Source organism: Dipodomys spectabilis, unplaced genomic scaffold (assembly GCF_019054845.1).
Source record: "Dipodomys spectabilis isolate Male_0828 unplaced genomic scaffold, ASM1905484v1 ptg000457l, whole genome shotgun sequence".
NCBI lineage: Eukaryota > Metazoa > Chordata > Mammalia > Rodentia > Heteromyidae > Dipodomys > Dipodomys spectabilis.
The window spans coordinates 366,237-381,890 of NW_024871134.1; the positions used below are offsets into that span (position 1 = coordinate 366,237).

At 38.0% G+C, this 15,654-nt stretch overlaps 1 protein-coding gene across 1 annotated transcript in view; it reads left to right on the forward strand.

Annotated features, from left to right (window-relative positions):
- The window catches only part of Cep162 (centrosomal protein 162), a 76,978-nt gene that overhangs the window by 15,445 nt on the left and 45,879 nt on the right, over nucleotides 1–15,654 (forward strand). Inside the window, exons 7-10 of the mRNA XM_042668572.1 lie at nucleotides 4,093–4,211; nucleotides 5,316–5,346; nucleotides 5,805–5,915; nucleotides 14,774–14,965. Coding sequence (XP_042524506.1) covers nucleotides 4,093–4,211; nucleotides 5,316–5,346; nucleotides 5,805–5,915; nucleotides 14,774–14,965 — 453 coding nt within the window. The remainder of the gene's footprint in view (nucleotides 1–4,092; nucleotides 4,212–5,315; nucleotides 5,347–5,804; nucleotides 5,916–14,773; nucleotides 14,966–15,654) is intronic.

The following is a 15,654-nucleotide window of genomic DNA, read 5'->3' on the forward strand; positions in this document are numbered from 1 at the left end:
TCTCCAATAAACCACTCAAGAAAAGCTGGAAGTGGCACTGTGGCTCAAGTGGTAAAGTATTAGCCTTCAAGCCTCTTACTCGGTAAGAGGCTCAGGGACAGCACCTAGGCCCTGCAGGACCAGCAAAAATAAATAAATAAATAAATAAATAAATATTTTCAGAGTTACAGAAGTTGAATGTCTTCAGTAGGTGACACTTCCTGCTGAAAAGGTCAGAGTGCTACAAGTTAATAGTCTCAGTTTGTTTTCCAAACAGTGTACAAGAGCCTGTCATTCTTATAAAATTACTATTATCAATGATGCTTTATCATTAATTTCTCTTGATGTTTAAGAAATCTGACTTTTTCCTTCCCCTTATTTGTCATTGCTCTTCTCTGTTTCTTGACATTTTCTTCTTTCTTCAGCCTTATTGTATTTGTGACACGTTCCTTGGGAAGAAATTAGTCATTTATATGTTGTATGGTGATACTTGTCTATAGGTTGTTGTTACTCAGTAAAAAGATTAGACTATATTCTGGATTAATGCGCATGAAATTATCAATTTTGCAATTAGAAATAATATTTGCCAGGGATGGAGGTGTAGACCAATGGTAAGAATGCTTGCCTATCATAAGTGAGGCCCTCAAATGCATCTGATACAAAATCCCCAGCACCACAGGAAAGAAAAATAAATAATGTTTTGCTTTACTAACTTTTTATTCAAATTTAATGCAACATTAGCTATTGTAATTCTAATATCAATAATTACTCTTTTGGTAATCAACTGTTGTTTTAAATACTTTTAATCTCCTCAGTCCTTTAAGGTAAGTAAAATTATCAACCTCACTTTACAGACAGGAAAAGAGAGGCCAAATGGTTGAAATAATGGGAAAAAAATGGAAGGTAGGCTTCTGGGTCCACCTTGCCCTACCTGAATGGAGTCTTACTTACACTGTCTCTCAGCAGTGAGAGTGTCTCTCACATACACTATAGCCTAAGGGGCTATAATTCTCATCTTCCAGATAGTTGTCTATGTGTCACACTCCCTTATCTTGTCTCCTGTTTTACCTTTTCTTAAGTAAGTTTAATTGTTGTGATTACTTAAAATTGGATGATCTTCACCTAGAATGTTAAAATTTTAATTATGTTATATCAGATACCCTGAAATGCATCTGTTACAAAATAATTGCCCATTGCTATTTTATAAATTTGATTATGTCAGTTGAAAAATTGAAGTCTCAGGGCTGGGAAGGTGGCTCAGTGGTAGAGTGCTTGCCTTGCATGAATGAGGCCCTGGGTTCGATGCCTCAGCACTACATAAGCAGAAAAAGCCAGAAGTGGCACTGTGGCTCAAGTGGTAGAGTGCTAGCCTTGAGCTGAAGAGCGCAGGGATAGTACCCAGGCCCAGAGTTCAGACCCCACAACTAACCAAAACAACAACAACAACAACAACCAGAAAAATTGAAAGTCTCAAAATGTTCTTATATGGAGGAGAAACAAAGATGAGCTTTTTTTTTTTTTTTTAACCCCAGGATATAGATACTGATGTAGTTAACCTAGCTTTTCTACTTAAGTTACTTAAATTATAATTCTTGTGCTGTCTCAAATCTGTGTTTTTATGAAGAAAAGTGGGTATGTTTCTGTAGCCAGTTTTCCCTAGGTATTGGTGATCATCTTTAATTCATTCTCAGTCTTGTAATGCTGTATGCAAGTTGTCCCTTCCAGTGTTAAGAGTCCTTTCTAGAAGCAGACACTAGTACTCGGGTATCCATCAGCCTACATCCTTTCCAGAAGCAGACATTAGTACTCAGGCATCCATCATCCTATCATTGACACAGTCTTCGAAACACAGATAACATGTTTGTTTTTTAAAATGTTTGGTACTACTGTGAAAGGTTTTTGCCCAGTATAGATCTCAGGCAGTACTTTGATTTGTAAACTATAAAGAAAACTTGATGACAAGAATTTGTCCAAATAACCTCTAATCCACCTTCACTATTAGTAAACTGATTGCATCAGTTAACTTTTCTTCTGCCACAAAGCCAGTCAGAGATAATTTAGGGCATTTGTGAAGATGAACACAGGATTAGGAAATCAGGTTATTTGGTCTAGTATTTGCTAATCTTAGAGACATGCTGGAGATTGGTATTTTAAAAGTATGGAAGAGATGCCTCCAGAGACCAGAAAGCAACTTGAAGTAAACAAAATTCAACCTTTTGTGTGTGTGTGTTGATTGTAGGGCTTGAACTCTGGGCCTGGTCATTATCCCTGCACTCTTCAGCTCAATAAAAGCACTCTACCACTTGAGCCACAACACCACTTCTGGTAGTGGTTAATTGGTGATAAGAGTCTCATGGACTGTCCTACATGGGCTGGCTTTGAACTGTGATCCTCAGATCTCAGCCTCCTGAGTAGCTAGGATTACAAGTGTAAGCCATGACACCTGGCTCTACCAGGTGTGTCAAGATTTCACAAAAGTGCTGCCTTTTCTTTCTTTTTTTTTTTTTGGGTACAGTCGTGGGGCCTGAACTCTGGGCCTGGGCGCTGTCCCTCAGCTCTTCAGCTCAAGGCTAGTGCTCTACCACTTGAGCCACAGCGCCACTTCCGGCTTTTTTCTTTTTGCTTATGTGGTGCTGAGGAATCGAACCCAGGGCCTCAGGCATGCAAGGCAAGCGCTCTACCACTGAGCCACCTTCCCAGCCCCAAGTGCTGCTTTTTCTAAGTAAACAGAAGAGTATATGTCTTTGAAAAAAAATCTTAATGTTTTATTTTAAAGGAAATTAAAAATTCTTTTGGATAGGTCTAAATATTTTACTGGGGAAAGAATAAATGATGAAAATATAAAACTGTTAGAACTCTTTGAATAGACAAAATTGAATCCAGGAATGGAATCAGCTCAGATGTCCCTTAATGGATGAATGGATCAAGAAAATCTAGTATACAAACACAGTCCATTAGAAAGAATGATATTGTATCGTCTGCAAAGGAATGGAAGGACCTGGAAAAATAATGTTAAGTGAAGTTAAGTCAGACCAAGAGAGACAAAGGATGTATGTTTTCTCTTATATGTGGAAGCTAGAACTAATTTATAAATATATAAGTGAACACTTAAGGGTGATAGGCAAGTGAACAAAAATGTGTGGTAGATTAGAACATAAACAGTGTAATGCCTTAAAAAGGATAATTCATAGTCCAACAAAATGAACACCCAGAAACGAGTACTAGAAAGAAGGTGGTATTAAGGGAATGGGGTACAAATGAAGAGAGGAAGCAGGAGAGAATGCAGTCATAAAAGTAAATGCATACTCTACAAAATGAAGGAAATTGAGGATAGGGGTGAATTTGGGAGGGCTGGAATTGAATGATGAAAGGGTGACATTGATCGTGATTCATTGTATTCATAAACTGCTTTGTTGAATGGCAACTTGTTTGTACAAGTACTTAGAGATAAGAAAAAAAACATAGTCTTAAAAGTGAACTTTTGAGATGGGTACCGGTGGCTCAGACCTGTAATCCTAGCTACTCAGGAGACTGTAATCCTAGCTACTCAGGAGGCTGAGATCTGAGGATCATGGTTCAAAACCAGCCCTGGCAGGAAAGTCTGTGAGACTCTTACCTCCATTTAACCACCAGAAAACCAGAAGTGACACTGGCTCAAGTGGTAGGGCACTAGCCTTGAGCTGAATTGCTGAGGTACAACACTTAGGCTCAAAGTTCAAACCCCACGACCGAACAAAAAAGAAAAAAAAAGTGAACTTTTAGGAATTCTTTATAAAAATATGATCTCTAAATGTACATTTATATTAATATCATAGCCCGTTATTCTTATGCAGACTTCTTCTTTTTGATATCAAGTCTTTTCCTGGAATTTGATTTTTTTGCAGTGCATTTGTTCCATATCATTATCTTTATGTAGTTATATAGAGGGGTCGCCATTTAACAAAGAAGTTTATGAATACAGTGCATTTTGATCAATCTTGGTATCATCACTTCCATCATTCTCCCCTATCTCTCCCAACTTCACTTCTCCCAATTTTCTTTATTTTAAAGGATATGCATTGAATTTTGTTTATACACTGTGATCCATATATATTTTATAATTGTTCCCTTCAGAAAGTTACAGTGATGATTTTGAAGATATAGAGAATAATGAAGCTCCTTTGATGAGGAAAGATGAAGAGACTTATTCTGAAGAAAATCCCCAATTGGAAAGACAAGATGTACCCAGCCAAGTAGGTCTCACTCTTACATTGGCCAGTGTTGCAGCTTCTTTCATCAGTTTACCTGGCTGTTGGCTGTATGGAAAGCTCAAAATATGAAGTTCTTCATTGTCTTGCTCAAAGTTGTAAACATAGTCTCTTTTTGTTGTTTTGTCAGTGCTAGGGCTCAAACTTAAAGCCTTACACTCTCACTCAGCCTTTTCTGCTTATGGCTATCTAGAAGGATAATGACTGTTTGCTATTTTGTTCTATTTCTCTCCTTTGGGATTGCATATTAGGACTAGATGTTTGAACATGTTTGAACCAATGACTCTAAATAGAAGAATAAACAGAAAGGTAGCTTCTGGCTCATGCCTGTAATTCTAGCTACTCAGGAGGCTGAGACCTGGAGGAACAAGGTTCAAGACCAGCCTGGGTGGGAAAATCTTTGAGACTCCATACACAAAAGTTAATGTGACTTCATGAATATCCTTATAAATTTAATAAGATTTGTATTTAGAATATAGCAGTTATAGTAGTTTATGTAAAAATACGTCACTAGATGGCACAATAATACAGTGTATTCGAGAAGTATGCTGTGTGTAAAAGTGTATCAATATGAATGTGATAGCCTCATGGAGAGCCCCAATAAGAGTAAGAGTAAGAATCAAACCCTGTATACTGATTAGCCAGATGGGGAATAGAGGTGATAGTGACGGAAACTTCTTGCCATTTGCTAGCCTTCTATTTCTAAACATAGAGGAGACAATGAGTATAATGTATGTTCCTTAATTTTAAGCAATAAGCCTAAATTGATTTAAATGTTAAAATTGTGGACTCTCGTGTGAAGTAGCCCTATTGCCTTTATGTACAAAGAAGCCAGAATTTTTGAGCAAACTGGATGAGCAAGTAGACCCAAGCTATTTTAAACAAGGCTTTTAAGGCCTAAAATACTTTGGATAATTGCCAAGATTTATGAGGCTTGTTCTCTAAGATGTAGAGGCTGTTTACTTGAGGTAAGCCCAGTTCTCTTCACAGTGAAACAAAGTATTAGTGTCCAAATTGTTGTTTTTCATTTTGTGCTCATTTTGCATGATTTGATTTTTGAAATGTAATACTTTTCTTCCTTTAATTTAGAAAGAGGAGAAGATTGGCATGCTGGCTAATGGTAAATATCACATATATTTGTATGTTTTCATTGGCAAAACTTCACTCTGTAAAAAATTTTATCTAAATTCGAGTAAATTTTTATGTCTTTGCTTTTAAATATCTCTGAGAATTGAATAAAGGTCATGGCTTTGCTCAATAATATGCCCTTTATGTACATTTCTTAATCATAGTTTATCTAGAGAATAATTTATTTTTGATCATTACTCAAGCTCTTTGGCCTTCCACATGTAAATGAAATTTATTACATAGAATCATTGATGTGTTTGTTGTTAACTTACTGTCTTGTACAAGCATGTACATACCAAACATGCATCTATAAATAGAAGATTATACCACTTATTCATATAAACTTTTATTTCATGCATTGCTTATGATTAAAGTAATTTTATTAGATCCAAAAAAAATCACACCAGCTCTTCTGCCTTCTTTACACTTTTTTCTTTTATGTTCTTCCAGTTGTACTGCTTGATTCTTTAGAATCTGTTGAAGAGATCAATTGTGATAGACAAGATAAAGCAATACCACAGGCCCTCCCAGAAACCACTGACAATGAAATGACAGCAACAGGTGAGCTTGTTTAAAAAATTGGGTGGGGCTGGGAAGGTACCTTAATGGTAGAGTGCTTGCTTTGCATGTATGAGGCCCTGGGTTCAATTCCTCAGCACCACATAAGCAGAAAAAGCCAGAAGTAGCACTGTGGCTCAAGTGGTAGAGTGCTAGCTTTGAGCTGGAAAGCTGAGGGACAGTACCCAGGCCCAGAGTTCAGGCCCCACAACCAAAAAAGAAAAAAAAAAAATTGAATGTACTATAATCTGGAATGCTTTGTGGCTAATAAACTAATTCTCAGAGAATATACAAACAAGACACTGGTAATGAAAACCTAAAATCTCACATTTTTCTATCATATCTAAATTTTTTATTAATCATTTTATTGTATTTGAATAGATCTACGAAGGGTTTCAATTCAACATGTCCATTTATGTCTGCAGTATATCTTGATGAGTATCACCACTTTCATCATTCTTCCTGCCATATCTCGACAATTTAAATAATCAGAACTTGCTTATGATAATTAATTGCTAGTAAGCCAAGTCTAGAGTGACTTTTAAATAATTACTCATTAGTAACGGTATGCTTTTTCTAAATTCTTTCTCTTTAAGAAAAGGCTAGATCACACTCCCAAATTCTGAAATACCTAAGACAAACTAGGTTTTCTTCATGCCACTAAAAATCATTGAGACAGTAGCCTTCAGACTTCTTAAAGCAGAAAATATTTCTAATTGAAGTCTTATGTGGAAATCTTTATGTAATGTAGGTGATGCTGATATTATATAAGCTGTGTTTCGTGTATACTATATAGTATATAATCTTGATTTACCATATTAGTATTGGTAAATGGAAGTAAATGGAAGCTTTTTAACCATCTTGCTTTGTAGTCTCAACACATTTGTCAACCAAACTAATTCAAGCATTTGGATTGAAAGAGCAGGAGAAGCCCAGTGCTGGTGGCTCACACCTATAATCCCAGCCACTCAGGAGGCTAGGATCTAAAGATCAAGGTTCAAAGCCAGTTCAGGCAGGAAAATGTATGAGACTCTTATCTCCAGTTAAACACCAGAAAATGGGAAGTGGCACTGTGGTTCAAAATAGTAGAATACTAGGTGAGTTCAGGGACAGTTCTCAGACAACTTTGGCAGGGCAGGGAGATGAGGGGGGTGGGGGTTGGGGGGAGGAAGGGAGGGCAAGGATGGTAAGGGGAAACACTTGATAAGAAATGTACTCATTACCTTGCTCATGTAATTGTAACCCCTCTGTACTGTATTTTCAAAAAAAACTTATTAATTAAAAAAAGAGCAGAAGAAATCACTAACCAACTTTATCCTTCAGCTCACATTTTATCTGTATTTTATATTTTACTTTGTGCATTCTTTTGAAGGCAAGTATACCTATAGAAAAGTTTACATGTCATAGTAGTGTACTATGAAGAATTTCTAAAAACTGAATATATCCCTGTAGTCAACAACAAGATCAAAAAATGAAAGAAGGTTTGGTATGGTGGCTCAATCCTTTTATTTTAGCTCCTAAGAAGGCAGACATTGGGAGGCTTGATTTTCAAGACTACTTCAGAATAAAGCATGACACTCTTGTTCAACAGTCAGAAATAGTGGTTGATGCCTTTAATCCCAGCTACAAAGGAGGCATAGATAGGAGGATTTTGATCCAGCCTTGGGAGCAAAGCATAAGACCTTATCTGAATAAACAAACAAAAAAACGACAGCATAAAGGTCTAGGATGTGATTCAAGTGGTAGAATACCTGCATCTCAAGTGTAACATTCTGAGTTCAAACCCTAGTACCACCAAGAGAGAGAAAGAGCTAAGTATTTGTCCTGTCATTAACTTTTTTTCTAGTCATCACCCTTCCAAGTGTCCTCACTCTCTGGACTTAATTAACAAACTTTAATCTTTATAAATATGAAAGTCAAAAAATTAGCATCTTAGTTGGACAGGGTTACACAGAGATATTCCTACACAGAGATATTCCTAGCACTCAGCAAGTTGAACACTTAGCAGGTTGACACATGGGATTTTGAGCTCAAGACCAGCCTGACATAGTGAGCTACTGTCTCAAACAACAAAAAATTATCTACTAGGAATTTTTCCATATTACTCACATATTACTCACTTGAACTGGTGATTATAGTATGATGACAGTGTATAGAACATACAACCCTTATTCCCTTATTCTTATGACTGCTGATTTAAATAGCCATGTCACATATGTGCTGTGATAATCTATCTACCAGTTGTTAGTAAGCTGACATAGATTACTTTAAAAGATCAATGTAGAGCTGTAGCTTTTCTAATCAGCAATATACTATAGACAGCTAAATGAGAGACCTCTTAAGATGTGCGTGAAAACAAGTACAATAAAACACAAGAACTAGCAAAGTATTATAGTTACCACAATGTCTTCAAATTGCAGTTTTGAAAGTGGAACATTAGAATGTGAAGATTCGGTTTTATAATGTCTTAAGTTTAAAATATGAGTTAGAGTAGAATTTTAGTCAAACATCTGTGGAACCTGACATATTCTTGAAGAATTATGAATATAAAATACAGTAAGCAGAAAAGGTCAAAAGCTACGTACATATGACTAGATAAGATGATGTTAAGTGAAATGAACCCCAAGATAGTGACACAAGTGGATTTTTCTTGCTATCATTTCTAACATATTTATAATGTACCATGTGATTTTTTTTGTTGCTTTGTATGTTCCTCCCCCACAGTGTAACCCCTGTTTTCACTGTATTTGAGGTCAGTACCCTGCATCTTGTATAAACACTTTTCTGATTTGGGGAGGGGAAGGGAAAAAACCAAATATTTAAATAGGGATACAGATTGACCCATTGTAACAATGAGATGTACAAGACATTATGTTGAAGAACAAACAAACTTTACAATTTAGGTGAGGGGGTGTAGTTATGGAGGTGGGAGGTAAGGGATTGTGGGGGGAGGAGGCAACAATGCTTGATAGGAAATGCACTCATGAGCTTGCTCATGTAACTGTAACCCCTCTGTAAGGTACTTTTACATTAAAAACTTATAAAAAATAAATAAAATAAAATACAGTAGGAAAATCACTGATGTAAGTTACTAAAGAAAAGCTCAGACAGTTAAAATATATTGTTCAAAGTAAAATTTCAAAGGTGATACAATCTATATAAAGTCGTGGTTTTTGGTCTTATTTCTCAAATGTTCTATAATATGAAATAGTTTGATTTGTTCTTCAATGCAGTAGTGTATGAATTTATTGTTATATATACTTGGATTCTTATTTCCAGCCTTGCCAGTTACCAACTGTATATCAGTGGACAATTACTGTACATAAATCTTTCTTCCCTTCAAAGGAGGCATTGTAGTGGTTAATGTTTCATGGCTAGTGCTAGTACAGTGATAAGTTAAGCATGCAATAAGTTTCAATTGTATAGCTGTTATTCTTTATAGCCTTTATTTTATGCTATACTAAAAACTTGGAGGTATATAATGCAAATACACTTGGTTAGGCCCCGGGATTTTGAATTTACCAGTTATTATTGCTAAATCACATTGGGAAGTCTTCCAATGAGCATCTGAATTTAATCTAAGAACTGAAAAGTTCAATATCTTTTTGGTTTGGTTTCACCACTTTTCTCCTAGTAATAAGAAGGCTTGTTTTTTGTCAATAATATCATTTATGAATTTGTTGTGCTATGCTGGATCAAAATGATTAGTAAATATAAAAATGAGATTTTCCTAGCCCCAGGCTAGATCTGGCCTTTTTCTTATTTGCATTTGTTTTTAGGAAGACGCCATGACTGGAGTTAAGTGCAAAGCTGCCTGACTGCAGCTGTCACAGTATGACAATATCGTGCCATGAAACTGGGGCCTTTCCTCTAAAATACAGTATTTAACACTTCTCAAACTTCTCAAGTTGAAAAGTATAGGGAGTTTTGGATTTCTAGTAATAAAGGAACTACATAGAGTCCTCTCTGTTTTGACAGATAAGTAAGGTCTTTTCCATATCCATGAAAAAAAATTATGTGATTGTGGGATTAGTTTACTATCATTTGGGTGAAAGATACAAGTTAGTATAAATGTCCTTTTCCTACTTTTCTCTCTGAGCATCCCCTAATGTCTCTTTAGTTAGCTGCTGACTTTCAGGTCATTTATTTTTCTTTCTCAGAGCTGCTCTCTCATACTTCATACCTGTCAAGTTAGGTGTGAGTATTAAGTATTACAAAGCTGTTCACCATTAAAGTCATTTACATTTGCACAGAAGATACTTAAACTTTCTTAGGCTTTAAAAAGAAAATACTTTATGCTTTTTTCACCAAAAAAAATTCTCTTTCAATCATGTTTCCCTGATATTGGCTGGTGGTTTGGAGAAATAGTTGGGCTCACCCCAGTAAACAGACCATCTTGGAGAATTCCTTTCCCTTATCAGTTGTCAGTTTTGCTCTAGCAGTATCCTCCACTACATAGTTTTTTTAGTATATTTAAGCATATTTGTTACTTACTGCATGTGTTCCAAAGAGTCCTAATGATCTGAAACATTAGCTACAAAAATTTCCATTGTAAGGCATTCTTTTTTATATGTGGCACTTTACTACTTACATTTACAGTTGAGAATATCCTCAGGAGGTTATTTGTAAGGTTTACAATGTGTACAGAAGATGAATGTATAAATATAGATACACACACAATACATTGTTTAATTTTTAAGGATTAGTTAACCATGGGTATCAAGAGAAAAAGAAACTCATTCTTTAATTTGGAACATCCCATTGTTAGAAGTTAAAAGCAAATGAACACTTTTTTCTTAAATTTTTTAGCAGGTGGGATGAGCTAGAAGTAGAAGAGAAGGAGTAAAGGTTGACATCAAGGTTTCTGTTTTTAGTAGCTGAGTAGGTACTGATTCCATCCCCTAAATAGGAAACATTGTAGTGATCCAAATTTTGCTAAAGACTGTAATGAATTTGCTGTGAATGTGTCCGATGTTCTTCATAGGACAACTGAAGTATCTGTTAGAAACTTTGACAAGGAAAAAGGCATAGGTTTGGCAGTAATGAGCACATGAATGTACTTAAAGTGCCAGAGAAAGGTCACCAGGATGAGCTATTGCCTGAAGAAATAGAGAATCGGGCAGTGAAGGAGTAGGCATAGTGAGGATGTAGAAGAAACTGAAGGAACAGGACAATGTACAATGTCTCACAAGGTTGAATAGATCTAAGGATGAATGGATTTTGATCATTAGGAAATGGCTTTTAAAAAGATGAAGTGTCCCGACCCGCAGGACTTCAACGAGGGCAGTGAACCTAAGCGAGAAGGAATGAAGGGACAAGAGACACGAAGAAGGACAGCAAGACAAGGATTCTGATCAAGCTGCCAAATTTTATTTTTCACACAGGGATATTTATATGCTTAGAATAAGGAAGCTTTTTCATTGGGCTAGCAGCTGCAGGATGCTTGCTTAGGGCAATGTGAAAAGGTGGTCAATAGCAGCTACCTGGTCTTTGTTTGGGGCAGGATGCAAAGACCAGATTCTGTAAATAGCCTCGAGAGATGTTCCAGCGAGATAGTCAAGCTTATCATGCAGAGAGACTCCCTGCAGGGCTCTCAACATCTCCCCCTTTCTTATTTAGAAAATTGACCATCAATTGTTGGTGCTCTTTTTGAGGGGGTGACAGAGGCTCTGTTCCTCTAAGGGCCCAGGGTTTTTCTCCGCTCCGAGCGAGCGTCCTCACTCGGGGAGGGGAATTTTACAGACCTTGGCATGTTTTTTGAGGAGACGGCTTGTGGGTATGCATGCCAACCGTCATGCACCAGAGCTTGCCACTCAGGGGTCTTGGGTTTTGGGATCTCGCGGATCCATCCCCCTGCAGTCTTACCTGCACCCTTGATTAGAGCATTTCTTCTTCCTCCCATAGGTGCATCCTCCCCCAAGCGGAGGGGCCTATAGGAGGAGGGGCGAACCTATCCCTTATGGCAATAGGTCTTGCCCGTTGAATGGTCAGGAGTTATGAATAAGGAGGGTTTTCTAAATAAGAAAAAAAAAGGGAGGGCTGTTTCCCACTGGAACAAGCTCATGGCAAAACACTAATTAAAAGCCTGGGGTCAATCCTAGATCTCGATGCTGCGGTCTGCCATATCAAGGCGTCTGCCATATCAAGGCGATGGTGATGAACCTGTATGGGCTTAGAAACCAAGAGATTAATCTGTTATTTAATAAATTTAAACAGGATGGTCCATGTCTGGAGTTCTAGCTGCATCTGCAAGAGAAAAGGCATCATCCTCGGGGGGGAAGGCTTCCCCTGGGTTGTGGTAAGCCATTCACCTGTTTTATCAAGCGTTCTGGCAGCCACCTTGGGGCCACTTGTTCTTGATCTAAAAGACAATGAGTGGCAGGGAGTGGTCTACCTGTAGCTTTGGAGGGCACTGCCCCTTGGCTTTGTTTTGCCGAAGGGACATTCACGTGCAAAGTGACCAGGTTGTTTACAATTAAAGCAAGTATGCGAGCTGGGGACTGAACCTTGAAATGCCTTGGTAAAGGCAGCACCTATGGCGAGCCCCATGGTGTGAGCGGTTCCTACTCCAGCACAAAGCCTGACGAACTCAGAGAGGTCACCCTTGTTTTTATGTGGTCGGAGGACATCTTGACATGCCGGATTAGCATTTTCAAAGGCAAGATGTTTAACAAAGGCACTTTCACTTTCACTTGGCCCAAGAAGCCTTTCTGCAGCCAAGTTAAGCCGCGAGACAAAGTCACTGTAGGGTTCCTCTGGCCCCTGTCTAACCTTTGCCAGGGAAGTAGTAGCCGATCCCTTTTGAGGGAGACGCTTCCAAGCATAAAGGCCAGCGTTTTGAATTTGTGCCAAAAGTCCAGTAGGAAAGCGTGCCTGTTTAGCATTGGTATCAAAGGGCGCAATACCCAAAAGTTTAGTATAGGTCCAGGTTTTTGAAGATGTTTTAGCCAAATTTTTTTGCGCGGTCTCTCTACATTGTTCCTTAAAGTCCGCATTCCATAAAACAAAATCACCCCCACTAAGGGTGGCACGGGCCAGGAACTTCCAACCATTAGGGGTGAGCCAGCGCCGCACTTTGGTTTTCTAACAAGGCTAATGTATAAGGGGCAGTCGAGCCATATTGGGCACATGCATTTTTAAGCTTTTCAACAAACCAGAGGCTAAGCCTCTTATACTCTTGTTGGCCTTTTCCCTGGGTAGGTTGTTCCTCTTCATCCCCAGTATCCTGTTCCTCATCTTCCTTTTCCTCCTCTTCTGATTCATCCTCCCCACCCTCTGAGGTCCTATCTGTCTGGCTCTGAGTTACTGGAGAGGAGAGAACTGATTGATGGCCTGATCTAACCTTAATTTTATCAGGCGTTTTTGGAGTATCGGCCAAGGCCAGTATGCGGAGTTCATAATCAAGGGACCGCAGTTCTTTTAAAAGTTGAAGGTGTTCTCGCCTATGTTGAAGAGTCTCGCGTAAAGGTGCCAGGTTAGGTAAAGGGGAGGGAGAAAAAACATCTGGATCTGGAGGGGTAGTGGGCCCTTGAAGGGCTGGGCCACAAAAGGAAGGGATTTTCAGTAAATTGACCAGCAGTCATATCTAATACAACTGATGGGCAAGCCGAGGGGGGCCTAGAGGCATGTTGGAGAACCTCCTCTCCTGTTTTTACAAGTTTTAAAATTCCACTATCAAATAGAGAACCTTTTAAAACTTCATTAATCAAATTCCAATAGGAAAAGGCCGTAGCAGGAACCTTTTCTGAACCAAAGGTTTCATAATCTGTTAAACAATCTCCTACTCTTTGCCATCTTTTTGCATCTATGATTCCTACAAGTCCTCTATGAATGAGAAAAATAATTCTAAATCCTTTTTCTTAACCCGCGTTCCCCGTGTCTTGAAGGCCTCCCTGAGGTCTGACAGAAATAGATCATGTGACGATATTGCTTGTCCCATAGTGGGTCACTCACCATGCGCCGTCCCCACTCTCCTCCTGGATCTGTCTCTCGGTGGGGTCTGTCGAGGCGATCTCGCGATCTCGGACTGTACTTGGCCAAGTTTTCCCGGAGGACGGCGTTCCTTCCTCAGTCAGAGGCTCGTGCCCCACGTTGGGCGCCAGTTGTCCCGACCCGCAGGACTTCAACGAGGGCAGTGAACCTAAGCGAGAAGGAATGAAGGGACAAGAGACACGAAGAAGGACAGCAAGACAAGGATTCTGATCAAGCTGCCAAATTTTATTTTTCACACAGGGATATTTATATGCTTAGAATAAGGAAGCTTTTTCATTGGGCTAGCAGCTGCAGGATGCTTGCTTAGGGCAATGTGAAAAGGTGGTCAATAGCAGCTACCTGGTCTTTGTTTGGGGCAGGATGCAAAGACCAGATTCTGTAAATAGCCTCGAGAGATGTTCCAGCGAGATAGTCAAGCTTATCATGCAGAGAGACTCCCTGCAGGGCTCTCAACAATGAAGTGTAGTTGAAAAATGCAGATTCTAAGATGGTGTAGAATATAGGAGAAAAAAAAAGTGGTAGTACTAAAGGAAAGTAGAGCCCTTCAAAGGAACATGTCAGTTTGAGGTATTTAAAAATAGTTTTATCCAGTACAGAAATTGATTAGGTGATAGGATGAGAAGATGATAACTAAGACAGATTCATTTCGCATGTCAAGACTCATCTCAACCTGCTAAAGAATTCTTGAGCCTGCTATAAGATACAGTCATGAATGCGTGTAGGTTTCAGTTAAGCATTTCTTTTTGTAATGTTTTCATGCCCTTTAGCCTGATTCTCTATTTCTAACCAGTTTGAGAATGATGTTTATGTCCTGTATTTCTCATTGTTGACCATGTAACAATACCCTGATATTGTAATTATCTTGATAGGTGTTTCCTACAGACAAAGCAATAGTGACATTGAAGCCCTTCATCAAGCTTACTGTCATGTGGCCCATTCCTTAGGAGATACAGAGGAACAAACAATTAAGAGTAACACAATAGAAAATATCAAAAGCTCTACAAAAGATCACCCTCAAGAAAATGAAGAGCCTTCAAAACACATCTCTACTACTGAATCTGGTAAAAGCTGACAGACAGATATATAGATGAATAAGTAAAATTATCCATTGTTGGAGATGTTCTTTAAGCATAGTATATTTTAAATTTAATACTGTCCTGATGTTTGTTTCATTCTCTGAACACACACACAGGCTTTGTTCAACTTAAATCTGTTTGTTTCATTCTCTGAACACACACACAGGCTTTGTTCAACTTAAATCTGTTTGTTTCATTCTCTGAACTGATAGGCTTTGTTCAACTTAAAATCTGGGAATCATTGATTACCTGAACATAGAATAAAATTTAAAATTATTTTATCTAATATGCTTTGAGCAAGTCAACAAACTACTTGAATTTACATTTTTACTTTTTACATGTACATATTTTTCTAAGAATAGTATTTTGAGATCACTAAGCACAACTTAGCAGATGTGAAGATAGTGTTGGTATATATATATATATATATGTATATATATTCAGTATTAATATTCAAGGCTTGTATTTCATACTGATATTTGGTATGTCTGATATTTCATCAGTGTGATAGGAAGCTTGCCTGGTATCAAACCATCTCTGATGGAAGGCTTTGTTTATTACATGTGTTGTTTTGTTTCTTTTTATGTTTATTCTCAACTAATTCATCAAAACATCAACTAGAAAAAATGTAATTGTGGTATTGGTGTGTAAATTGCACAATTTGTGTAACATTT